Raw genomic sequence first — 27,069 nt, forward strand, 5'->3', positions numbered from 1 at the left:
TTGGCTTTTGAAAAATAGGAGGTCCTCAGTAATTAGCTAATTGGGAACCACTGCTCTTAATGCAGACACTACTCAAAACACACACACTACACCTCAGTGGACATGAAATGCTCATAGGCTGTTGGGAGCGGGGATGGAAAACTGTGGGAGAGATGGAGCGTCTGGAACCCAGAAGAGAAGCACTCCACGCAGCAACACTTTGTTGCAGATTCAACAGGAAACAATTCTCGGGCCCTGCTATAAATGGTTCAAAACAGCAGCAATTTCTTACAACACACCAATTTTTCACACCAATTCCGGCTCTGATATCGTACTGCAAATGTGCCTTCACTGGGCTCCACAGAGAAATTTGCAGGATGAACTTATGCAGTACCAAACCTATATAGTTTTGCCCAGCCTAACTATTTCCTGACCTCTGTTAATGATCCCGAAGTGCTACTACAAAAGCAACAAACCACTGCATTTTCAATTCTTGCCCTCCCAGCCCAGGCTGCAATGCTAAGCACATTTCCGAGGGAGTAAGTTCTACTGAGCACAGTGGGACTTACTCCTGAGGATCAGACTGGCATTCTCCGAGTCAAGCTCCTTTGTCTTAAGCAACATGAATTATTGAGAGCTGGCCTAAGTATCACCGTGGCTTGGATATCCTTCCTCAGCTACATGCTTGCAATGGAACACACTGTGGCCTGACCTGCGCCTTTTGTTCCAAATCAGTAAAGAGCTGGATTGATAACAGGCAATGGCTCCACTTTCCGCCCATCCCAGCAGGACCCGGGTGCAGCCAATCGCATGAACCCACAGAGGAGCATTTTAAGCAAGTCACTGTATCTGCAAGGGGCTCACTGCTGTCCTGTTGCTGCTGCCCGTGGTCCTTGCAGCCATGACTCCCATAGCCAAATCTTTCTACGATCTCAACGCCACCGACCTCCAAGGGGAGAAGGTGGATTTCAACAACTTCAGAGGGAGGGTGGTCTTGATAGAAAATGTGGCCTCCCTCTGAGGCACAACGGTGAGGGATTACACCCAGATGAACCAGCTGCAGAGCAAATACCCTCGACGGTTGGTTGTGCTGGGTTTCCCTTGCAACCAGTTTGGCTACCAGGTAAGTGACCTGGTTCATTCTCTCTTTGGCCAGCCTTTATTGGCAAAAGATGGCTCCATCTCTTAACAAAGTCAGACCATCTGGCTCAGTATTGTTGACACTGACTGGTGGCACGGCAGCAGTCCAAATCTTTAGATAGGTGTTTCCCAGCCCTACCTGGAGCTGCCGGGGATTGAACCTGGGACCTTTTGCATGCAAAACAGAAGCTCTTCCGCCGAGCTACAGCTCCCCCGTAAAGTGAGCCCATTCTCTTCAATATCCTATCATCATTCCTTTGTGGATCCTATGTACACTTGTTTGAGAAGTGAGGGATTGCAGCCCCTTTTAACTTAATGGGGCTTTGCTCCCATGCAGGAGGGTCAAGCTGCATGTGTATCGTGTAGGAGGGATAATATTACTTATCTGAAAGACTCCTGGACTGTGACTTCTGAATAACTGTTCAATCCTGCAGGATTATCAGGAGAAGAGAGAAGCAAAGTGCCAGGTGAATAAAATTCAAATACATTGTTCAGAAACAATTCAATTGCTATAAATTGACACTTATTCTGGCTCTTCTGTTAAGATGTAATTTAGCATATTTACGACCCTATAATATTGCCACTTTTAAAGGCATCACAAAGGCTCTATTTGGAGCAAAAATGTAGAAATTTATAAGAGAATGTCTGTGTACATCATACATTTAAAGCACATGACTTCTCCAAAAAAATCCTGGGAACGGTAGTTTGTTAAGGGTTTGGGGAAGTGTAGTTCTGCCAGAGGAAACTTTGGGTCACTCCTTGATTCCAGAGAAAGCCATTATTATCTATGCCAGTTACATTGTTTTTACTATTCCTATTATTATTTCATTTATGACCCTCCACCCACCCTACAGTCTCAGGGTGGTGTTAAAAACAGTTTAAACTTACTATTACAAAAAATGCAATCATAAAAACTAATAAAAAGTAACAAAAGCTCATACAATTGCTTATGTTATATTTAGATTTCCAATCTTTCTGCATTATAAATATTAGAGGCCAATTTCTTAAAAAAAGGGGGGGAGATGCTTGATTCAAGAAGGTGTATACCATCCAAATATTGACTTATACTTTCTTCTGCTATCAACTTAGATACACTGATTTTTATTTTTACTTTAGCTTTTCAGGTTTTTTTGAGCTGCTTCATTTTAGCATCTATTTTTTCACTAGGGATCAGTCAGGAGTTTAATTCAGTCACCATTTGTGATCCTGACACTACTTGCATCAGTTCCTGAGCTTGCCCTTAATCCATATGAAGATTTCTGTTGCCCATCATGCCAGGTGCCCAGGAAGGAAATTACTCATCGCCACTTGTTTGTTCTGGGATAAACTTTGCTTTGCTAGCAATAATGCATGGGCTTTGTGCTAGCACACTAAACACATGACTTTGTCCCTTTCACTGCAGGCAGCAGAGGAGATGGTAGAAGTAGCTCTCATCAGTCTAGGAGCCAGCTATGAGGATTTTGTAAGGATGTTTGCAGACATGGGAGCAATTTGCAACAGGACTGTTTGTCTGGCCAAGGCTGCTGCTACTTGAGTGTAAATCCCCCTGAACAAGGAGTTCTTGCTGAGTAAACAGGCACAGGATTGCTCTATAAATTGCAAAGCAGCAGACACACCTAAAATAGGTAGCCCTGATTAGAATGACAGAACTCAGAAAGACCTACGGTCATTGCCAATCCACACTCTCAAACGGTCTCTGTGCTGTCTCCAGCAGGCAGCTCCTTCCTCAGTGCCAAACACTGAACACAAAGGACCTGAATATAAAACAAATGCCATTGGCCAGCCTACCCAAGGAGAAAATATTCCTGGCACTGAACCACAAATGCACCACACTTATTTCCAGTTGTGGAAACCTAACACCCTAGAATAGAGATAACAAGTTATTTTTTCCCCGAGAGCCACAGTCACTCTTGGCCAATCATCTGGTGGCCTCATGCTGCAGACGGGCAACCCACTCCTCTCTCCCACATGCAACCCACACTCCTCACCACCCCAGATAGGATCCATATAAGAAGGTCTGAAAACAAAAGATGTGTTCATAAGACTTTTAAAAATAAAAAAACAAAGGTTCACTGCACGTAGCACTTGACAAAATCCAGCCAATTTTAGAGTCAGTATTCTACAGTTCCAGAAAGACTTATAGAGTCTAGCAGCGTCTGTGGGAGGGGGATACTGCAATATGCTAAAGGAACAGGAAAATCATCCCACTGGTCAAAATGAAGATGATTCGAAACCAATTATTGCTTATAAACACATATATGAAACTCTTGCCTTGAAAGCAATGAGAATCCTTGTTTCTCACATCTGTTCTAGGGAGCCAGCCCCAGAATGTTGTGCAATATCCTCTTGTATGAGCGTCAGCCCCTACAAGGAAGACACTTTCACATAAGTCAAACCAGCCATGCATTTGAGCATAGCAGGAACCAAAGCAAGATTGCATCCAAAGTGCTCTGCTGGATAGACTGAGCTTGACCTGTGCAGGGTGTCCCAATGCTCATTGTGCTTCCCGCTTCTCTCCATCAGGAGAACTGCACGAATGAAGAGATCCTCAACAGCCTGAAGTATGTGCGGCCTGGGTCCGGATTCGAACCCAACTTTACCCTTTGCCAGAAATGCGAGGTGAACGGCAAGAACACCCACTCCGTCTTTGCCTACTTGAAGGACAAACTTCCTTACCCAGATGACAACCCTTCCTGTTTCATGATGGAACCCAAGTTCATCATTTGGAGCCCGGTGCACCGCCATGACATCTCCTGGAACTTTGAGAAGTTCCTGGTGGGGCCCGAAGGCGAGCCTTTCAAACGCTACAGCCCCCGATTCCTCACCACCAACATCGAGCCCGACATCCAGCGCCTCCTGAAGCTTGCCAAATAAGAGGAGAACAAACATCCCCAAGATTATTCCAGTGGAGACTGGTCCATTAGGGCAACCTCTGCCTGCCCTCACCTTCTTTCTTACGAATGCCCTGGGACGTGGCACAGCCTGTCAGCTTCCTCCTCTTCTCCGTTTTGCTCTTGTAGAACTCAGAAGGAAGGAGGCTAAACTAGAGTTAGTGGGCTCTGTCTGTCATTGGACCTGGCCCCACTTACTGTCCCCAATGGGCACCAGCCACCACTGGATTATTCTAAGTGTCTTGATGGAGCAAGGCGGGTCATAAGAATGGCTTGACGTTCACTGCGCTGTGATCATGGGTGTCTCCTCCCTGCCCACCTGTAGAAAAAAACCCACGCCCCTACTCCCTCACCTTCTTTCTGAGTGTATCAGGTGCTTCCTCCTAGCTCCTGACAGAGCCAACATCAGACTTTTACTGAGTGACGGTGCCCTCCTAAAGCTCAACGGAGGGGGCCCGAAAGGTGTAATGGTGCTGATCCCCTGGCCCTGGCTTGCTGGGCACTCCTTGTTTCATGAGTCCAATAAATGAGTTGACGAATCCCCCCCTTGTTTTCTTATCACACACCTTTAAAATGGTTGCTTTTTCTTCCTAGGCTGAAAAAGCCAAAAACCTCGTCTGTTTCCCATTTCTGGCCTTCGATGTCCTTTTTATTCCCATTTCCCATAAATCGTGGCATTAAACAAAGCAGTATGTGTACAAGACCAGGCCGAATCACCGGGGGCCATTTATTAGCTTAATATTTCTGTCCTTCCACATCCCCCAAAGGCGCCAACCATTCAACGAGGCTTGAAAAATGACCCTAAACTCTGCTAGGTAAAAGCATTCCCTGCTACAATTCATTCCCCCCGTGAAAGTATAGACTTAACAAATATGACTTGCAGTATTCTATCAGGCCCCTTTGTCTTAAGATATTGGGACTATACTTAGTTAGAAATTTTACATGCTGCCCCAGCTCCATGCAGGAAGTATTAAAATGCCCAGCTTTGTTAACACATATTGCTAGTGCAGCGCAAATAAATTGGGCTTTGCTACTAAGCAAAGTAAATCATAATACCAGTTGCTGGAAACCGCAGGAGAGGAGAGTACTCTGGTGCTCAGCTCCTGCTTATGGGCTTTCCATAAGCATCTGGTTGGCACTGTGAGATCAGAAGGCTAGACTCGATCCAGAAAGCTCTTCTTATGTTCTGATACTCAATGCAAGTGGAAGAAGCTCTTTCTAATCCAGAGAAAAATCAGGCAATTAAGATTCTAATTTTATGGAATCTACCACTTCTGATTATATCGCTTTCAGCGGTACCAAAGCTCCTGCTTCTGCTTTTGTCTTGCCAGCTGAACTCAGGTGAGCCATTTATGTTGCTATTTTCCTTTATATGCTTTTCCTGCTCACATCCAACTCATTGGAACCTGCTCTACTCTTTACCATACTCTTATGCACATCTCAGGAAACATCCAGAAGCCTCTTCCATCTCATAAAAGAATTTATATCATAGTTTACTCTTTGTTTAACCTAGGGCAAATAAAATGCAAAATGCCCCAATCTGGGATTTAGGTTTGAGGGGCATGCACCTGGCACCCACTGCAGAAAAGCTGACCTGGTCTCATGAATTCTGCAGGCGGATGAAATGTCTGCAGTTCTGTTTATCATTCCTCCTCCACCACCACCACCCGCTTTCATCTGACAGTGGCAGACTGCAGCACTCCCCGTCGCTGGCACTCTGTCCAACCAGCCAGGGAGAGCTGGCCACAAAGGTAAAGCAGAATTGTGGGGTGCCAAATGACTCCAAAAACTGTCAAGGTGAATGAGAGGGCACGAAGCAGGTGCAAAAGGAGACGTCTGAGTTAGGAAATGGTAAACCTGAGTATGTCTTGACAAAATGCCTTTTGCTTAAGGGAGGCTAGTCTGATGTATGCCAGAGATGCACAGGAGATTTAATTGCTGAGATTCATTATGATCATTTTAAATGATAAGCCCTCCTTCCCTGCACCTGGGCTTGCCACATCACAAATTGCATTCCCAGTCTCTATATGCATGCCCCGCTTATTCAGTAAACTTCTCTTAAAGATCATGGGGAGCCTAATGCAGCTCCAGCGGCTGTCCTTTCACCCTCACGAAGAGACACATTAGCAAAGTTTTGACTAGAGAGAGCAGAAGGAACGATAGAACAAAGTAGAGATGCCCCCCCCCCCATCACGATACAGCTTTCTGCAGGTATCTTAATATGCTGTATGGAACAAGGCCAGCTTTTGCAAACTGGGTCAGCTGTACAATGCGACGTGACTTCCATTCAAAGCAAGGTCTGCTCTTAACGGGAGTCACATTGCCAGATGGATGAAGAGGGAGATTCAACGCTCGCCATGTCCTGCCGCTGTCCACCTGTATGACCCTGGGAGAGTCTACGCTCTTCAGGTATTGTAGAACCATAAAAAGCAATAATAAAAGCATGCTGTGGACCACAAAGAAAGGATGGGCGTTGTGCACATCAACACAGCCCCTGTTATTTGCAGGGTCGTTATTTCCAATGCATCCCTTGCACTGTTAATTGAATGAGGTGGCTGCTGTAGTTTTCTTTATGCACTTCAGAATATCAAGGCCTGTTTACTGTATTTACAGCACCGTATTATAGCACCATACAGCACAGGAGACTGGGACCAGCCGCTACCACATTTTTGACTGGCTGCAGTACAAAGACTTTCCCCTGAAGTGCTTAAAGTGCAAGAGGAAAGAAACGCAGACATCTAATGAGTCAGGTCCTGTTAGACCCCTCCCCCCTTTTAGTCTAAAATATAAATAAATCTATGAAGCTCATTACAGACTCCATTTAGTCAGGCCTTCCAGGAATTAAAATCAATACAGGTCCAAGAAACAAACACTAAGTGGGAAGAACAGAGGGTTTCCTTCAGAGCAAGGAGAGCAATGTGCAATTCTGCTAAAGGAAGTGCTGGCTAGTGTAACACTTTATTAAAAAAATGGGACAGATTTTTTTTAAAGTTGCGCTTGCAGGAGCCAGCACAAGAAGTCCTGCTAGCACAACAAGGCTTCTACACCTCCCTTCCCCAAAATCAGCACCGTGAGGTTGGGAGAACCACCAGAACAGTACACAGGGAAAGAAGAGAGGGGATTGTTTGATCTGGCAAGCAAAAACTGCTTGTGCTGATGGGATAATCCTAATAGCACAAGGTTCAATCCCATGCAATGGGTGCAGCCCAGGCTCATTTGCCTCATTTATTTCAATAGGACAGAAGCATAAGCTGTATTGCACCTACTATGCTGTCCAACAAGATGGCTAAAATATGCTTTATTTTCGCCATGAAGCTTGTCAGTGTACCCTTGCGATTTTCTAGTGGGTCCGGTTAGCCATTTAAGAAAGAAATAGTTCCAACACCATGGGTTTAAAGAAAGCTTTAATTCCAAATGCAAGAACTGTCTTGCTGGATCACACCAAAGACCCATCTCATCAAGCACTAGCAGCCTTTGTCCCCAGAGTTGCTTGCTTTGAAATCAGTGGTTAAAATCAGCAGAGTTTTGAAAGGCTCAGTCCACTATCGTAATTCAAAGTGGCATCCAACAGTTTTCAAACATAGACAAAAACCTGCTCCTTGATCTCAGAAACCACCATGCAAAATTTGGTTTTGGTATCTTCGATGTCAAAACGCATAGCGAACAAAACAACTGTCCAGTACATTACACTTCCAAAATGGGCGATCCAGAGGCTGATACTCAAGAATTATCAGAAGCAGTGGCTGAAAAGTTACAGCACTTGGCTTTGTTCCTGAAGGGTAACTTCACATTTCACTCAGCCTCACACCAGATCCTCCCCACTCCCCGCCTAATTTCACAACCCAACCAAAGCCAGGTAGAACTAGACAAGAACCACAGGCTGGTACTGACTTAGGACAGAACTGTAATTGTTAAACTAAAACACTAACACCCTTCAAGTGTTAAGTGTGGGGAACCTTTGGCCCGCCAGATGTTGCTGAGCTACAACTCCCATCAGCCCCATCTAGCATGGCCAATGGCCAGAGATAATGGGAGTTGTAGTACAGCAACATCAGAAAGGCCAAAGGAACCCAACACCTCCCATACTTGAGCCAATTCACTAAATATGTAACACTGATAAAGACTTTTCCTGACACTGAAAAGGAAATAATCTGGGCAGTCCTTGCCCAGCAACTTTCCTTCCTGCTGAGGATTAATTTCTATTATCTCTCAGATGATGTTATCATTTCTGCATGAAGCCAACTGCAGAACAACCCCTCTCAGAATTATTATTTTTGTTTCTCCTACCAAAGCCAGCTGACAATGGGTCCTAAAAATTAGGCCCTAAAGCCAGCACAGAGGAAATGGGCTTCTTTATCACCTACAAGTTTAGGAAGAAGTATGTACCTATAGTGGAGAGGAGGTAAGCAGCTTGTAACTTAAAAACATGGAGGAGGGTTATATCACTTGACTCTGCATGGACTGAACAGGATCCCCTCCCCCAATCCATGTTTCATAACTTGCTGTTACAAAATTAACATGATACAAATCGGCTAAAAACAAGAGGCTCAGAACAATGGAGTCATCAGATGAGGATCGTCTGGCAAGACACTGATAGAATCTTCTGCCCTGCCACAGAGCATGCACAGCATGGTGTATTCCTAGAACAAGAGACAAAACATACTTACGTTGGGAGAGTGAGAGAAAATACTTGCTGCCCATAACGTGGGCCAGGCCACATCAGGCTAATATAGCATCTACCTAGTTGAAAACTACAATGGAAAGTCTCCAGGTCATCAAAATTGCTGCTGTTTTACAAACCAAGACCTTTAATGTGCAGTTTGCCCATGTCACATCATATTGAAGCCATGTTTGTTAGAACTTGCTTCTACATGAGCCAATACTTCTTTTTCTTTTTTATTGTGAGGACATGCATGTACAATTCCAGCTGCTTAGAACCGGTGCAACACTATTAAAATGAAATGAAGTACTGGGGGTAGACTTTAGCATCAGAAAAACTTCAGATCTCATTTTTTTAAAACCTGTTTTCTTCTCCTTATGGTCACAAATACAATCTTTAAAATTTGCAGGCAATGCCAGAATGGGGGGAGAGTAGACAAAAAAACAGGCTTCTATATTTCCCTGTCCCTTCTCAGAATTATACCAGAGACCCAAGTATACAAAAAAGCAAGTACCGTATTTTTTGCTCTATAAGACGCCCCTTTTTCCTCCTAAAAAGGGGAAATGTGAGTGTGTCTTATGGAGCGAAGGGCGCTGCGCAGAGAGGGAGAACTGTGAAGCGCCCCTTCAGCGATGCGCCTGACCTGCAAAGCGGGAAGAGGAACAGAAGGGGTTCCTTCTGCTCCTCCTCCTGCTTCGCTGAAGGGGCGCTGCACAGAGAGGGAGAGCTACGCAGTGCCCCTTCAGCGAAGCGCCTCTCCTGGCTTCTGCCTTAGCCGCACGCAGCCTCTTCGGGCAGGTGGAGCCTTCATCCTGCTGCCCAGGAGAGGCTTGGCGCGGCTATCCCAGAAGCCAGAACAGCTTTTTTTTTTCTTGTTTTCCTCCTCCAAAATCTAGGTGCGCCTTATGGTCTGGTGCGTCTTATAGAGCGAAAAATACGGTATATGCATATTTGCTTAACTGTTGCAAGAACTAGAGTGCAAAATTCAACAGTTCTTGACCCATAGTTCTATTATTTGTTTTTTAACCATGGAGAGCACATAGACATGGCAATGCAGAATAACTGCAGAAACTGAACACAAGACTTTTCACTTAAAGCAAGGAGCCACAATGGAAGCTCCTTATGGGTCCCACCAGATCTTCCAAGACTCTTTACAATCAGTGCTCTTTAATCTGCATCTTCCCCGCTATGCCCACCCTTACCACTTCTGATCATATCTTTTTATCATCTACTTTTGGTGACTGCATTTAAGAAAAAGAGAGAAATATGCCTATGTGAGAGGATTTTATTATAATGGAAACTGTGGTGGCTGTCACTGGGAGCAGCATGTACGGGTAGCGACCCAGGAGTAGTACTGGGTTGTGTAACCATCCAGTTGAAAATTTAATAAGCACTACCAGTTGTGCATGAGTCATAAGGACTAATGAATTATCTGAGAGAATGTTAACAAAGATCCAATATCCGCCCAGCAGAGGGAGACAGAGATACAAAATTGTGTTCAGTCTGGGAAATTGCACTCAGGAACCTACAGCTTAGAAGCTGACCAACTCTTCTAAAGCCTGGCTTTCAGTGTGGCTGATTGGGTGCAGAGTGGGCCTGGGCCAGCACAGGAAAAAAAGCTTCTACTTTACCCCCTTGCTTTTCTTTCAACTGGTTGAGGACTAGAAATTTGCATGTCTGCATATATATAATGAAAGCAGAGATTCTAAAAAGCAACAGTCTGTATTAGATGCTAAATACTGCTATGCACATCATGCAGAATGTAAGCAATTATGCCATCTGCCATCGGCACACATTTTGAAAACACATTGTTTACATAAGCAAACAAAAGACAAAAAGGGAAAAATACAGCTATAAGAGGGGACGTGGACAGCGACAGCAATAGCACTTATCACCACTGAACATGATGTAAAACATTAAGAGCTATCTTTATATCAGAGGCTATCAGCAAAGCAACATCCACCCCCCATGCAAAACATAACTGACAAAGAAGTTTGGTAATATCTGTTGGATAGTCTGCCATTTGATATGGACCTCATAGTGCCTTGACATATTTCCCAAATGAAAGGCTGTTAAAACCCACACAGAGAGAATGAATAACTGTAAGCAGTGTAGCAGCTGCAACATATTCTGCAGCTAGTACAACCCAGAAGCATATCAGGCAAATCACACATGGTCTTTAGACACCCCCCCAAAAAAAGAGATGGAAATTTTATATTACAACTATACACAACACAATTCTGTGCTTACGTATTCAAAATACATCCTGGCATGTTCAATGAGGCACACTCCCAGATATGTACGCACAGGACTGCAACCTTGGATCCCAATACTTCTTGCATCTTAGTGACACAGAAGCTTAACACAAAAACAAGCAAACAAGTTACAGGAGACTAATGAATGTCACAAGCGTTTTACCTGGTAATCGTCCACTACACTGAAAGTATATTCGTGCCTGGCTATCACATGGTGACAGTTCTTACATACATCTGAAAGGAAAACCAATAGATTTAGAAAAGATCATTAGCCTGGATAGCAGGACCACTTAGGCCCCAATCATGCTCATGCTCTGAATCAATCCCTTGTTTCAAAAAGATATTCACCCAGTTAGACAGGAATCCAAAGGAAGACATTTGTTAGGCCCACCACACACATAAGCATGTGGGGGTGCACATCCATTATTTATGCTTTCTCATACTGTGTTCACTTTGCTTTTTCTATCACTGCCACTGTCCAAACTGACAGGAGAGAAGCTGCACATATGTAGCTACTATAACAACGCCCATCCAGCTAGAAACAGCCATTGTAGCAGCAGAAGCTACGAAAAAGGGGAGTAGGAACAGCAGAGGTGTACAGAGAAGTTGGAGGGGGAAGCAGCGCAGTTCGACACTTGGTTGCTCATTTAAAATTGTTTGAATAGCCAAGTGGCAAAATCCAGGAAGATACATCCAATCTTAGAATGATGTTCCAAAAGAACAAGTTTCTTTTCACTGCCACAGCTGCTGAACACGGTTGCTTTTTACAGCCTTCGCATTTAGGTAATTAATCTAATCGCAACTTAAATCTTTCACTGCCATCACAATTTTATGACAAATTTATTTAGAAAATTTTACATCTCTACATGACTTGAAGATGGCTGATTTGGTTTCTAAAGAGTGGCACTAGCCAGGCAACACAAGAGAAATACTGGTTCATTCAGTCAATCATCACCAAAAGTTGCATGCATTACATTTCCAAGCAATTTCACTGAAGGGAGGGGGGGGGGAGTTATTGGGTTGATTTTATTTTTATTATGTATTTTGTGGTTTTATATTTTGATTTTTATTCTGTGAATCGTCCTAAGACATGTGAGTATAGGGCAGTATATAAATTCAATAAAGAAATAAAATAAATAAGGAGCTTTCAAGCATGATGAAAGAGATGGGGATAGAAACCATTCTTGGAAGCTATAGGAAATAAATAAGAGGAGGGCTGGTAGCCAGAATGGCACTGCAAGAGACAGATTTCCCCAAGAGCCAGATAGAAAGAAATGGGAACATCGGTTTTCTTTCAGCAGCAGCCACAATTCCGAGAGAATCTGGTCATGTAGTTACGCTTACAACTGAAAATGACTACCTCCATCAGCTGCAAAAAGTATCCTGGAGAGCACCATGTCACAGTGGATCACTACCACCTATTTGAAAATGTAACCATCCTAAAAAGTGCTTCTTCTGAACATATTCAGCTTTCAACACACAGGCTTCTGGGAATGAGCCTCTTAAGCCCTGAGCACGTCTGTACAGTTGGTAAAAGTTCAGCCTCCTTACGATCATAAGTGATAATTTCCTCTCCATCATCATCTTCTGCTACTTTGTTTGTTATCAACACGAAATCCTTTTTTTTACATTCAATGCAACCCACGTAGTTCATCAAATAGGACCCGTTCTCCAAGCAGGTGTTACCCTAAGGCATTCAGAAGAACAAAATTATTATTGTGAAACCAATGCTCTCATCTTATAAAATTTAATTTTCAAATTATGCAATACATGGGAGTTCTGCAACTAGAACAAAATGCTTTTTTCTTTTAAAAATTCAGCAATGGGTTTTTTTTTTATTCAGGGCTACACAGATTTCCATACAGAGCTATTAGCAATGAAGGTGGAAACGTAACAGACACAATTTATATACTAGGTGTAAAATCTAGTTTTGCTCTAACAGAGGATGTAAAAGTTGTTAATAGCATGACTGGGCCTCTCCAGTTCTAGTTTTAGGCTAACCACAAACATTTAGTGGTCTCAGGTCTCAGGCAAGCCACCGTCTTTCAGTGCCAATGCCTGTCTGTTTCCCTTCAGCATCCACATAGACCATATGGGGCTGGTAATACTGGATTACTTTACACACATATTCTCAGTTATCCTAACATAATATATGCAAATATATTCATAGAGTATAACCTAAATAAAGTTACCAGACGTCCCCGTTTCCCGAGGACAGTCTCCGGATTTACAAATCACTCCCCTGACAAAATCCATCTATTTAGTAGGAAGTTGAAAAGTGTCCCTGGATTCATTTAAAAAATCTGGTAACCTTAACCTAAAACCACTCTGTCACCTGTAAACCGCAACTCTAGACACTTACAGAGTTCGGCGGTGAGGCTTTTCTGGGATTTCAAATGTTCTAAACCAGGCTCTCTCAAACTGGCACTCTCCAGACATTTTGGACTACAATTTCCATCATCCATGACCACTGGCCCTGTGGCTGGGGTGATGGCACACGGCTGGAAAGGCTAACCTAGGGTTGTACCCTTCCTGCAGGAAACTGGGGTGCAGACACCACCCAAAATACCATTATTCAGTATTCTGCACGAATATGGTTAGTCGTTCTCAACGCAATTCCACCCACCTACTCTGAATCTGACTTTCCGCAGCTGCCTGGGGCATCGGATGTCCCAATTAAAAGTGAACAAATCATTACCAAGGTGAAGACACTGGGTGGGAACAGTGCAGCACCGAGGAGGGGGGCTCGGAACAGGCCTTACTTTGTAAGAAGTAGAGGTTAGGACTGTCGGCTGCAAGTCACACCTTTTGACCTGGAAGCCCCCGCTAACCCCCCGTGTGCGACAGCAGACTGTAGCTGCCCAGATCTAATGGAGCAGCACTTCCGACGGGCCCAGAGGCGAGGCCCGCCTTATATTAAGCCAATATAGGAAGAAACGGGACACCCGGTGGCTTCATGGCAGCCTATAGAGTGGCGGGTGCCAAGCTGATCTGGAGCAAGCTGGGGGCGGGTCATTCTCGTGAACTTGCGGAGAGAGGCGCCATTAAGGAGAGGGCGCTTGCTGCCCGCCCCTGCCTCCGCCCGCCCCTTACCCGCGACGGGTACTCGGTCTTCACGCAGCCCCCGCACATGTCGCCTCAGCAGCTGCTTCCTGGTTCTGCGCGTCCCCTGACGTCACACTCCACGCGAGAGACAAGAAGGAAACAAACGAGACTTCCTCGACCCAACTCCGAGCGTTCCTCTCTGTACAGGGCGCCTTGGAAAGGGGGAGTCTGGGCTGTGGGCGGGGAGGCGGGGTTTGCAGGTACGCGGAGCTGAGGAGGAGATGAGGTCATCTTTCGGGCGCTGAACGTTCTGCGGTGCCTAGCGGCGGTGCGAAGGTGGCGTCTTAACAGCAGACCCAGATAGATAGATAGATAGATAGATAGATAGATAGATAGATAGCGCCGCTCAGCCTTTTTGCGAACTATGTTTTCTTTACTAAGCGCTCCTAACTTGAGAAAAATATATACAGTGGTACTTCAGGTTCCACTGTGTATATATATAAGTACTTCATTCGTTCTGGAGGTCCGTACTTAACCTGAAACTGTTCTTAACCTGAAGCACCACTTTAGCTAATGGGGCCTCCTGCTGCTGCCGCGCCACTGGAGCACGATTTCTGTTCTCATCCTGAAGCAAAGTTCTTAACCTGAAGCACTATTTCTGGGTTAGCAGAGTCTGTAACCTGAAGCGTATGTAACCCGAGGTACCACTGTATAATGGAGCTTAAATGGGATCTGTATGTACTGCTGCAGATAAAATAACTCACTCGCCCAAGGGTTACATATTTCTCATAGGTAACCATGGCGCACGCCTCAGTGTTTTCCTTCTTCTGTGAAAAGGGATCTGGAGGAGGCTTTCAGTCACAAAACTGACATCAACAAATGGCAACATCTAGATAACTAACATCCCACGGCGGGTCTGTTGCTGATACGTTTAAGTCACCATGTCTTTTAAAAAAAAAAAAAAGGCTTCAGAATGTTGGCTCCAGTCCAGCACTAAACTGCTGAACCAGAATGTATCAGTTCATTCATTCTATCCAGTTCAGACTTAACACGGACTCTGAGACAGCAATCCTATGCATTTACCTCAGAAAAAGTCCCACTGAACTCTGTGATGAATAGAAGATGATAGTTTTGCGATCCCCCCACGCCAAAGGATGCAGTACAACAGGGGTAGCCAACATAGTGCTCTTCAGATGTTGTTGAGACTACAGTTTCCATCATCCCTGACCACTGGCTGTGATGGTCAGGGCTAGTGGGAATGGGAGTCCAACATAATCTGGTGTGTACCATGTTGACTAACACTGCAGTACTATATGCAGTGTGGTCCCTATATAATATACACAACCAGCAATAAGACCCACAAAACATGTAAATATACAGTGATACCTCGGGTTAAGAACTTAATTCGTTCTGGAGGTCTGTTCTTAACCTGAAACTGTTCTTAACCTGAGGTACCACTTTAGCTAATGGGGCCTCCTGCTGCTGCCTCACGATTTCTGTTCTCATCCTGAAGCAAAGTTCTTAACCCGAGGTACTATTTCTGGGTTAGCGAAGTCTGTAACCTGAAGCATCTGTAACCTGAAGTGTCTGTAACCTGAGGTACCACTGTACTTCAAAGAGCAAGCACATCAAATGGATAATAATACTTTGAGACTGTGCCAGTGACACTACACATAGCCTATTCATTCACAAGGGTGGTGGAGACATGCCCCCAGCGCACACCCCAGTATCACAACACACAAGATGGTGTGATACCACAGTACCCCACTTTATCAACCCTGGTGCACAGCCTTCAATGACCCTACAACTGCCAGTCCCCAGGCATTCCTACACACGGCTTCAAATCCCCTTAACACTCCTCACATGGCCACTGTTTTGCAAGCAAACCTCAAAGAGGATATAGAAGAAGGTGCACAAAACAGCATCCACAGAGATTCCTGGATGGGATGCCTGCAAACAGACCTCCCTGGGACAAGTATTCAAGTCCCACACAGGAAGCAAAGCACTCTTTGACAAGCAGCCAATGGGAGAATCCAGGATACAGGATGGCAGCCGCAGCTGTGGGGTTTGCTCCATAGGATAGGCCAGGAGTGGCTAACCTATGGTCCACAAGCTGTATCTGTCCCCCCCCCAAAAAAAAAACCACCCCAACTATGTACACCATACATTTATAACTGGGTCAATGTGGCCCTGGCTCAGAAAAGGATAAAGCACAGATCTGGGAAGTAGGATATAAAAGTTTGATTCTGACCAGAAGAATATGGGTAACACGCTCCCATTACCCTCTTCCACAGCCTCTTAAACAATGTGATGCCAAGGCAAAAGAAGGGGCGTTCCCAGCACTCCAACTCATCATACTGCAAGCATCAAAGGCTAGCTCCCTAACTCTCCAACCACTGTAATCAGACACGTTATGAGGCATTTGTCTCCATGCACACTCCCAATACCCAAGCAACATTACCAGGCTCAGATGAGATTCAGGAGAATCCATGGTCTGGTAGCCTGCTTATCTTTTACATACTTTCTATTTATCATATTTTTACCTCAACTTTTAGACAATTATTGTCTCTCAAATTGGTTTTATTAATTTAAAAGAGAGAGCCAGAGAATGTCCCTGTCATCAGGCTTACAAACTAAAGTCATAATCGCCTTGTTCACTCGTATAAATCAAGCGGCTATTATCCCCGAGGACTGGGGTTTAGCCCTCATCATTCCAATATTCAAGAAAGGAAACAGAACTGAGCCAGCTAACTATAGACCAATCAGTCTATTAAGCATTATTAGCAAACTGTACGCTGCTCATTTATGTGATAAATTGGTGGAGTGGATGGAAAGAGAGCATATTCTATCAGAAGCTCAAGCTGGTTTTAGAGCAAAGCATTCAACTATAGACCAGGCCCTTGTCCTTCAACACCTGGCAGACAAATACTCTAGAAAAGGGGGGTCTTTATATGCAGCTTTTGTCGATTTTAAATCGGCTTTTGATCTAATACCAAGGGACAGACTCTGGGAAAAGCTTGGCGCTACAAACATAGATAAACGCTTATTACGCCTTATCTGTGGTCTATACGAAAACACCAGGGTGAGGGTAAGATGCGATCGGTCAGGCCATCTAACTAAAGAAATTCAAACGCACTATGGGGTTAAACAAGGATGTGTCCTCGCGCCAACGCTATTTAATTTTTATATCAACTCTCTAGCAGTAAATATGGCGAAAGAAAATGCCCACCCTCCCAAACTGGCAGGTATGCCCCTCCCGGTGCTTCTGTATGCGGACGACGCAGTCCTACTCTCCTTTTCCTGCGTTGGCTGGAGGAAGCTTTTGAGATCACTTGCTGACTATTGTCAAGCGGAACAACTATCAATAAATTACAGCAAATCTAAAATTATGGTGTTCTCAAAAAAAAGAAGGAAACACAAATGGAGAATTAATGGTCAACCTATTGACCAGGTAGCAACTTTCAAATACCTGGGAATAACTTTTCAGGAAAGGGTCTCGTGGCACCAACAGATGAAAAACGCCATTGCCAATGCAGGAAGGGCCAATAAAGCCCTTACAAGATTCTTTCATGGGAAAGGAGGAAAATACGTTCCGGCGGCCTCCCAGGTTTTTGCTGCAAAAATACTCCCACAACTCACTTATGGATCCCAGGTCTGCAGTTTTAAAAATTTTGCGCCTATGGAGGCATTTCAAACAAAATTCTATCGGTGTTTATTGGGGATCCCCCCTTGTGTATCTAATATAGCTGTCCGCTTAGAAGTTGGACAACCACCCGTTAACGCACGGCTGTGGATTCTAAAGATACACTACTGGTTAAAACTTATTTTTTCCCCGGTCGGTTTGGCTCCCTTAACACTCTTAGACACCTTTCATTCTACCTGGAAAGCTTCCCTGTTTGAAAAGATAAGCTTGGGATTCTCCCCGCAGATCTTAATAGCGGCAGGATATGAGAGTGCCAGAAGTCAAGTGCTCCAATGCATTAGGGACATAGAGCTGCAATGTCATATGGGCAAAATGGATAAACATGCCACAATTAGAGACTTTGGGAGAGGGTTCTCACCCGCAAATTATCTGGCTGATTTACAAATACCTAAGTACAGACACTCCTTTACCCTGGCCAGATTCAACGTTCTGCCCTCTGCCCTGTTGTTAGGCAGATATGAGGGCAAAGCATATGAGTCATGTGTTTGCCCATGTGGCTCATCGGAAGTGGAAACAAGTCTGCATGTATTGCTGCACTGTAGTTATTACGAGGATCTACGCCTGACCTTTATTGCCCCAGTTCTACAAAAGCTTAAAAATGAACCAGAACTCCAATGTATGAGAGCCTTGGTAGAAGATAAGGTCCCTGAAATTACGATCAATGTTGCCAAATTCTGTGTAGCCGCTATTAGGCGCAGGAAACAAGAGCTTTCCAATGTCAATATGCAGGCGAAGGCAAATACTTAATTTTATTTATGCTGTCTAATTTTAAATTGTTGTTATGGCCTAATCTGTATTGAAATTGTCCTTTGTTCTTCTGGTGTTATCTTTTGCTGACTAGCTGTACGAGTTAATCTGGTATGTGACCGTTTAATAAAATTTGATTTTGAAACTAAAGTCACTTCCAAATTATATATTTATTGAGCATTCATCTGGACTTATTTAGGGGTAGATTGGATTAATTGAGAAATCATTCCAATTTATTTATGGGAACTTAATATGAGGTTACATCAAGCAAATGTTATCCCACAGAAAATTACCTCATGAGCCAAATTGGGACTTCTGGTGGGCCAAGTTTAGCCCTGGGCTGGAGGTTCCCACCCCTGTGGTAGACCTACTGCACAGGTCTTACTTCCAGGGAAACATAATCCAGGCATAATAAAATTTAACACCTGCCTCGGTTAGCTTTTCAGGTTTGTATTACAAAATGTCTGTTTCATAAATACCAATACTGAAAAAATGAAGGTGGTTAACTTTGTGCTCTTCTTCTGAAAACCTACTATCTTATTCCCAGTTTTCCCCACCCCTGCTTTTAATTACCTTTCTCCCACACATTGTTTGAGTGTTAGTTTAAGTGGAGTTTCCTGGAGCAATTGCAGTGCTTCAGCCAGAGCTGTTGTCTGCTGATGAGTTTCACAGAGTTTGGCTAATAGACATTCACTGCCAGATGTTAATTAAGCAAAAACAAGTCAAGCAAATAAAAATGCTGAGATTTTAGGCTTCCAAATGCTTGGGTTTGAGGTTGGTTGGTCACAGTAGTTATTTCTTAGGGGCAATTCTATCCTGTAGCTCACATTAAATTATTTTGATAATTATGTAGTAGCTCATTTGTTTTCCTGAAGGATTTGCTATCTATGAGTGAATAATGCAGAAAGTGACATGATAGAACAAAACAAGGCAGTCTAACATTCCCATCAGCACTGGGGCCCAGTTGTCAGATGTGCAACATATTGTGGACTAATCTGGTGGATATAGGCTCTCTGCATGTCACCTAAATTTTGAGGCTTTTATCTTCCATATCCACACCTCTTAAAATGGAAGGATGCACTAATGCTAATCCATTTCAAGTTGTGAACTGGTCCCAAAACTGTGAGAATGGGGGGGGGGGGCAGGGAGAGATGGCAAGACACTCTAGATTCCTGCAGTTAGATCTTGAATGCATGGATTCATGTTCTCATTCAAGTTAAATAAAAATATATGGATTTAATGTGATCTTGTTCGATTTAAATTAACACAGATATGGTTAGAATGACATGCCATGACAGCAGGCCTGTTTCTTCAAACTCAAAGGTTCATGGTAAGCTATTTATTAATATTACAATAAAGAAAAGCATCAGAAATTAAAGAGTAGGATCACAGCTAGAAGTACAAAAAAATTAATTACAGGAAATAAAAATAACTATTTCCCAAGCACATACCCACACTCAGAATCCTGGGAATTGTAGTTTACACTTCACAGAGCTACACTTCCCTCCAAGATTATTTGGAGGTGGGGGAAGAGAAAGTGCTTTAAAGGTATGGTGCATATGTAGCCCTAAAATAAACCAATTTAAGTCAGTGGGACTTGCTGGAGAAAACGTTTGAGGATAGCCTCTTGACTGACTTTAATATTGCCATATAAATCTGTTTAAATCAACATTGTTTCATTTAACTTCACTGTGCATTGAGGGACGTGGGTCGCGTTGTGGGTTAAACCACAGAGCCTAGGGCTTCCCAATCAGAAGGTTGGTGGTTCGAATCCCCGCAACGGGGTGAGCTCCCATTGCTTGGTCCCTGCTCCTGCCAACTTAGCAGTTTGAAAGCATGAAGTGCAAGTAGATAAATAGGTACCGCTGCTTCGTCAAGCTGGCCCCATGACCTGGAAGCTGTATGCTGGCTCCCTCGGCCAATAAACCAAGATGAGCACCACCACCCCAGTCTCGTCCGCGACTGGACCTAACGGTCAGGGGTCCCTTTATCTTTAAGGTTGCAATCTTAATCTCATTTACCTGGAAGTAAACCCAATTGAATTAAGTCCTACTTACTTCTTCTGAAGAGACATGATTCAGATTGCAATTATTGTTTAATGAGACTTATCTCAAAGTAAGAGTGCACAGAACTGTAGCCCTCTTTTCATTATAAAAGTGAAAGAAGTTTTGACAAAGTATACCCTTCTCATTCTGTCCATTATTTAATTGAAAATGTTTGTGCTTCCTTAGGGCTCGGCAAATTGTTTTTGAGTCATTCTGTGGTGCTGTTCTGAAATATATCTTCAAGAAAAAAAGCTATACTAAATGTCATATTTGAAGCATTTCTGACATTTTGTGCTTTTGACTCCAGGCTATATAGAAGAGGACAGAGACATCAATATTAGTAAATAGCCTGTTTCCACCCCTTGTTACTGTGCAGGAGCAAATCATAAGTCATACAAGTTATATGTTTAAATTGATTAAAAATATCTGGAGCAGCCTCTCAGCTCACTACAGCTCCCATAGCTCCTTCACTTTACAGAGCAGCCAGAAGTACAATATAATCAGCTCCTTTGACAAAGTAAGGCCAAAGTACAAATATTATAACTAACTTAAGTAAGTGTTACAAACTATCTCCAGCCTTACCATATTTTGTTACCTTCAACCATCTGCTCTGGCTATTAACAAAAATAAGTTCTACCTGAGAGCAAGTGCAGCTGTGCAACGGTTTGGTTTTTTTTACTCTAAAGGAAAAAAAGTGTGAGTCTAGTAGTGCAAGCCTATCGTGCCTACTCAGAATTAAGCCCTCTATTAAGTTTAGTGGGGTTAACTTCCAGTTAATGGAGTACAGGATTGCACCCAAAGGCTCAAACCGTCTTCCAACAAGCGGATCAACTGCCCTGGGAATTTGCTTGAAGGGGTGGAGGATATGCCTATAATAACAAATAAAACAACCATAGATTTTGCTTCTCCTAATAAACACGAACACCCCCCCCCCCAATTAAACACCAGGTGTAAATGGCTGTCCCATTATGAAGGTCCTTGCTATTGTTATGAGAAAAAACACTGCTCCTTTTCCCTTTCCCAAAAGCCTATATAGAGTCCTTTTGTAGTTTCTCTATCGGTAGGAGAAAGTAACATCGAGACCAACCAGAGAATATTGAGAAGCAAAACAGCTAGTAAGCCAATCTTTATTAACTGTTGCAACAGGGTGCCCCCCAACATGCAGGAGAGAGTAGGAGGATCCTGAGCCATGCGCGCAAGTCCTTATATAGACATTTTAAATTGCCCGCCCTGGAGTCCAGGACCACCCCAGAAACATCTTACATACGTCACAGAAGGGGTGTAGCCCAAAACCACCCCACAGGTACATTATACCTACATCACAGAAAAGACGGTCTACAAGAGAAATTTGAATGTTGTTGTTTTTCCTGTCTGCCAGGTTATCTGATAATGCCTTATCTGATTGCCTTTTCTGGTAGTCTGGCCATTCCTTTGAGATGGTAATTACTTAAACATTTGGTCAGTTTGGGAGTTAAAATGGTTTCAGGATTGTCTTCCTGTGCTGCTTCAGACATGTGGTTTATATATTTATGTACGTGTTTGCTTGGTACATTTATGAACATTTATTATACAGTATACCTAAGACCTTAAAATTATTATAACACTATACTGGAGTGGGTGTCATTCACCAAATAGCTCACACAGTACTACAGGTCTGAAATAGCTAGCTAGCTAATGAAAGCTCTTGCCACTATTTATCCCAGGGCATACTAAGTGGGCTGCAAGAGTACTTTGACGCGGAACCCACCCACGGGCCACACACTGCCTTGTCACATGGTGAGGCTAAAAATGGACACCCCCACATCAGCCATAGCACTGCCTTCCCAAAGTCAGCTAAGCCAGCCAGGCACCAGGCTTGGGGAAGGAGGCACAAGGCTCTGGCAGGGTCCTAGAGCCCTCATAAAGGTAAAGGGCCGACTCTGGGGTTGCGGCGCTCATCTCGCTTTGTTGGCCGAGGGACGCGTCGTACAGCTTCCGGGTCATGTGGCCAGCATGACTAAGCCACTTTGGGCGAAGCAGAGCAGCGCATGGAAACGCCGTTTACCTTCCCGCCGGAGCGGTAACTATTTATCTACTTGCATTTTGACGTGCTTTCGAACTGCTAGATTGGCAGGAGCAGGGACCAAGCAATGGGAGCTCACCCCGTCACGGGGATTCGAACCGCCAACCTTCTGATCAGCAAGTCCTAGGCTCTGTGGTTAGAGCCCACATACCGGTACCTTCTTCCTAAAACAGGAAAAGAGCCAATTAGGCTTTGGGAAGGAGGAGAGAGGACTCTTGGGACCCTGTCAGAGGCCTCACACCTCCTTCCCAAAGCCCAGAGCCTCACTTAACCAGCTTTCCAAAGGCAGGCCAAGGGCATCAAGTGTTGACAGAGTACTGCCAAAAAAGGTCTTGGGGGGTGCATGCATTGAACCGCCCTGATTTATCCTATCCACAAGCTTATTTGTCCATGATTTTGTATGTTTTCAATTCTATAATGGTAATAAAGGTAGCACTGGGTTTAGAATCAGTGCCTATAGACCACAACTACAAATATTCTGAAGAGGAGTATCTAATCATAGTTCAAACAAACAAATAAATTGTCCAGTAGCACCTTAGAGACCAACTAAGTTTGTTCTGGGTATAAGGTGCTACTGGACAATTTTTTAATTTATTTTGATAGTGTCAGACCAACATGGCTACCTACCTGAATCTATTCATAGTTCCTTATCAAGATCTATTGTCTACGTATTGCAAATATATAGCGTATGATTTTTTTGCCTCAATCACACTGTTGTACTAATCTGAAAGAAAATATTTTGGTGTTATGAGATTGCTGGTTGCTAGATAAAGATGTGCCTCCTCTTGATTGATCTTGTGGGGCAAGGTACTCACACAGTCCACAAGCTCATGCCCTGGAAACTGGTGTAGATAGGAACACAGATGGGACTACTTTGGCTGCAGGATACTAAGATGCTGCCTATATGATCTTGACCAGTGGTGGCTGACTCTAGTCTTGGGAAGTCTATTTAAGGTCCTATAAAACTAAGAATGGAAGGACGGACAGTCATCTGTGAATGGATGATTCTCTATGATACGAGATAATCCTGCATTAAGATCTAACAAATGGACAGTATAACAAACAAAAATGAGACATTAGTAGAAATTAGACAAGTTTGAATCTGAATTGCGGCAATATGAGCACTGTACACTTTTTTCTTTTTTATGACCTAAATGACTGAAGCAAAGAAAATGCTGCATAGGATTTAATGAGGAAATTATGGAGTGATTACAAATAGTGTTAATGGATTGAAGCTTGAGCTAAATGATCTCCTGGGGTTTCCCTTTCAACTCCAAGGTTCTGTCATTGTAAGACTTTTAAACTGATTAAACCAGGCAGACTGCTGGAGATTGTGTTAATGACCCAGGCAAGTAACTCTTTTGTTATAAAGATGGCTGGTCAATAGCCCTAGCCTGTTCTGAGTCTGGAAAGAAGGAAGCCTCTTTTCCACTTCACCCATGGGGATGGGGTGTGATTGGTGTAAGCAAGGGGCAGGGTGGACAATAGATTTGGAGAGACAGAGGGCTAAAGAGCTAGATTGGAGCTGCATAAGTTTTTGAAGCGCATGTTGTGTTCTTAAGATGTCAATCTTGACCTATGCTCAGACTATATTGTATATTTGTAAATGCCTGTAGGTGCCAGTGACCTAATTCCAAAGCCCCCATAGCAGCTTATCCACAATAGAAACTGATTCAGATTTTTCTTGCTCCTGGGCAACTATTTCAGTCAGAAATAGAATGTTTCACTAAATGTGATCAGGCTGGGGCATTAATTTTTTGTAATAATTTTTAAATGGCTATTATTATTATTATACCCTAAAATTGGTTTAATTCACCTACAAAATGCAGAGGGAATGCAGAGAATGTTTTGAGGTCTAAAACAGTGCTTCTGTTGGATTCCCATGCTGCTCAAGACCCAGGAGTATAATAACCTTACATTGGGAGTGACAAAGAGGCAGTGCAGTGACTCCTATGAATTTTTGTCCAGAGAAGGCATCAGGAGGAGACATCACCAACCCCTTCCCTTTAAAAGGAGTTTAGACAAATTAATGGTGGACACGGCCATAAATGATTACTAGGCATTTTTGTAGGGACACAAGGAAGGGCCTTCTTGGTGGCTGCTCCCAGATTGTGGAACCCCTTCTCTTAAAAAATTTGACTGTTTCCCTCCTTGTTGTCCTTCCACTGGCAGGTGAAGACCTCCTTGCTCCAATGAGATTTAGGACTGTTTTTAATGAAAGGGCTGGTGTTGTGCTGTTTTTATCATAATTATTTGTATGTTTTGAACATATTTTATATATGTATATAGTTTTAATTCTGTTAATGTTTAATTGTTTATAATTTTTTTGTTTTTAGCAACTCTTGGTTTTTCCTCTGTAAGACATATTGAGTTCTGCCTGGGGAAAAGGTAGGGTATAATAATAATAATAATAATAATAATAATAATAATAATAATAATTTGCTTCCAGAATCTGAGGTTGTATTCTTCTGATTACCAATTGCTGGTAATTGCAAATGTGTGTGGGGGGGGGGGGTTGCTGTTGTGCTCATGGCCTGTTTCCAGGCTTCCCATAAGCACCAGAAAAGCAACTGTGGGAAAAAATGGGACTTTAGCCTGATCCAGGAAGGCTTTTCTTATGTTCTTAAGAAGATGTGTTCTAGACCACCAGCAGGCAGACTTCAGCCTTGACAATATCTTTGCACTGGAGCCAAGTGCAAAATAGTTTTGAGTGTGGGACAACATACCCTTAGGATTGAAGAACAGGACACAGCTTATTAAATCCTAAAACCCCTGTAAGAACCTAGTTCTTGTACCCCATCTCCAAGCTTTCTTCATATTAGTAGCCTAATTTAGATGAGAGCAAGGGAGATATTTTTTTGCTTGTGTTATTTATTCTTAAACAACTGGGAGTCAGAATCCTTGCTGATCCTCTACAAATCACTCAGAGTTCTGGTAGATCCCCGTCTATCTTCAGCCCACTCCTTCTAGACTTTTCCTCTGCTTGTTGGTCCTGAATAGGCGTCAAGATGCCCCAGTGGTTTCCATTTAAAATATTCCAGTATTTCTGTTATGCACATAAATTCCTTAATTTTTGTTTATTACTTTTTAAAAACGTCTAAAGCTATCAAGAACGTTAATTCCTGCATGCAAAACCCCCTCTAAGCATGTCTTAGCGACAGGACATTAATGGGAGCAAACCATGTTTGTGTCAATGGTGACCGTCTGCCACACAAGCAACTTTCTTTTGGCGAACGGGATTTGTTGACTTGGGAGAAGCAGGAGTTTGCATTGCAACAATCCTGCTGCAGCCGAGACCTGAAAAGCGGATTCAGCCTTCGTCCGATGCCCGCGAGCGTCTCTGCAGCTCTTACGAGGTGTGAGTCAATCGCCTCCCTCCGCTTGCATAAATTCTTGTCTCGCGTGTTGCGTCTGTAAGGAGCGTTTCAGTCCTCGGCGTGCCTTTCCCCGGTAGTTTCGCCGCGCAGAAAAATGCTGCTGCGGCCGTGGAACAGCAGCAGGGGCCGTTGGGGATCCAGCTCTTACTCCCTCTATTGCCTGCCGCGCTTTGGTTCTGATGCGGAACAGATTGTTGAGGGCAGCAGAGCTAGCAATCTGAAGCGCAGCTTGATCGATCGCCGTGACTTGGGATTTCTGCTGCAAGTGAAGGAAGGAAGAAGCTCCTCTCGAGAAAACTTGCTTGGTGGGCAGCACGAAAACGCACACAAAAGCCCACGGGGGCGCGCGCGAGGGGCTTGGAACCTGCAAACTTCCCATTTTCCACTCGCTGAGGAAAAAAAGCGGGAAGCAGAGATACAGCCGCGCGGGCGGGGCGCGTGTGCGTGAGGAAAACTGCCAATTATTTTTAACCAGTGAGGCTGTTTTTCTGGCATACGGCCACCCAGCAGCCGGCCAGCGCCCTAGCTGGCCTTTTAGCCGCGCGTGGTGGGGCAGGCAAAAGGGGGAGCCAATACACCGCGACGTTTTCCCGTCAGTCGCCTAACGGAGCGGCGCGCGTTTTTGCAAGAGGCGGGAGGAGCCAAGGCCGGCTTCCCTCCCTCCCTTCCAGTCATTTGCCCGGGGTATCCCAGGCGACTCCCGCCTCGCCGGAGCAGCACGCTGCCAGCCTGCCTGTGGCAGATCTCCCTTGCAGCTTGGCGTTCATGCTCGCGCCTCGAGAAAGAGAGAGAGAGAGAGAGGAGATTCTGGCGCCTTTTCCCACTTGTGCCCCCCCCGCCCCTTTCTGCCTTTGCTTGTGGCTCCTGCGGTCTGGAGCGCGCGCGGCGCTTTCCCTGCTCCTCCTTCTCTCTGGAGCGCCTCGTGCAAGGGCTGCTGTGCCTGAGGAGAAAGCGACCTCACACACTCTCGCCTTGCACCGGGCGCCGCCCGCCTTAGGGGAGCGGGTGAGGGTGGCGGGTTGTTTTGGGGAGGAACGGAGAAGGACTCCCTCTCAGCCTCTGGGCAACAGCAGCAAGAGGCAGGTACCAGCGGCGGCGGCGGCTGCTGTGCTGGGCATCGCCAGGTGCCGCTGCTGGCGCTGGCCTGGGGGGGCCGCTGTGCTGC

The 27,069-nt window shown here is 44.3% G+C and overlaps 2 protein-coding genes across 2 annotated transcripts; one reads left to right on the forward strand and one right to left on the reverse strand.

Moving 5' to 3' along the window:
* Positions 1 to 827: 827 nt before the first annotated feature.
* On the forward strand, positions 828 to 6,626 carry GPX2 (glutathione peroxidase 2). Its single transcript, XM_083727856.1, has 2 exons — positions 828 to 1,102; positions 3,643 to 6,626. Exons 1-2 carry the CDS (start codon positions 881 to 883, stop codon positions 3,991 to 3,993), a joined length of 573 nt encoding a protein of 190 aa, XP_083583982.1. The 5' UTR covers positions 828 to 880; the 3' UTR covers positions 3,994 to 6,626.
* Positions 6,627 to 7,397: 771 nt separating this feature from the next.
* On the reverse strand, positions 7,398 to 14,195 carry CHURC1 (churchill domain containing 1). The gene is made up of 4 exons (XM_083727831.1): positions 14,019 to 14,195; positions 12,477 to 12,612; positions 11,089 to 11,159; positions 7,398 to 8,650 (listed from the first exon to the last, which is right to left on the reverse strand). The coding sequence occupies exons 1-4, from the start codon at positions 14,055 to 14,057 to the stop codon at positions 8,558 to 8,560; spliced, it is 339 nt and encodes a 112-aa protein (XP_083583957.1). The 5' UTR covers positions 14,058 to 14,195; the 3' UTR covers positions 7,398 to 8,557.
* Between the last annotated feature and the right edge of the window lie 12,874 nt (positions 14,196 to 27,069).

The sequence above is a fragment of the Podarcis gaigeae genome (assembly GCF_964106915.1).
Source record: "Podarcis gaigeae genome assembly, chromosome: 1".
Taxonomy (NCBI): domain Eukaryota; kingdom Metazoa; phylum Chordata; class Lepidosauria; order Squamata; family Lacertidae; genus Podarcis; species Podarcis gaigeae.

What these genes read in the sequence shown, in the direction of transcription:
- CHURC1 (XM_083727831.1), bottom strand. Translation starts at nt 14,057, where the DNA reads ATGTGCGGGGGCTGCGTGAAGACCGAGTACCCGTCGCGG. An exon ending in AGACCGAGTACCCGTCGCGG is followed by an intron (nt 12,613 to 14,018) that starts GTAAGGGGCGGG and finishes TGAATGCCTTAG; the next exon opens with GGTAACACCTGCTTGGAGAA. An exon ending in GTGTAGTGGACGATTACCAG is followed by an intron (nt 8,651 to 11,088) that starts GTAAAACGCTTG and finishes CTCTTGTTCTAG; the next exon opens with GAATACACCATGCTGTGCAT.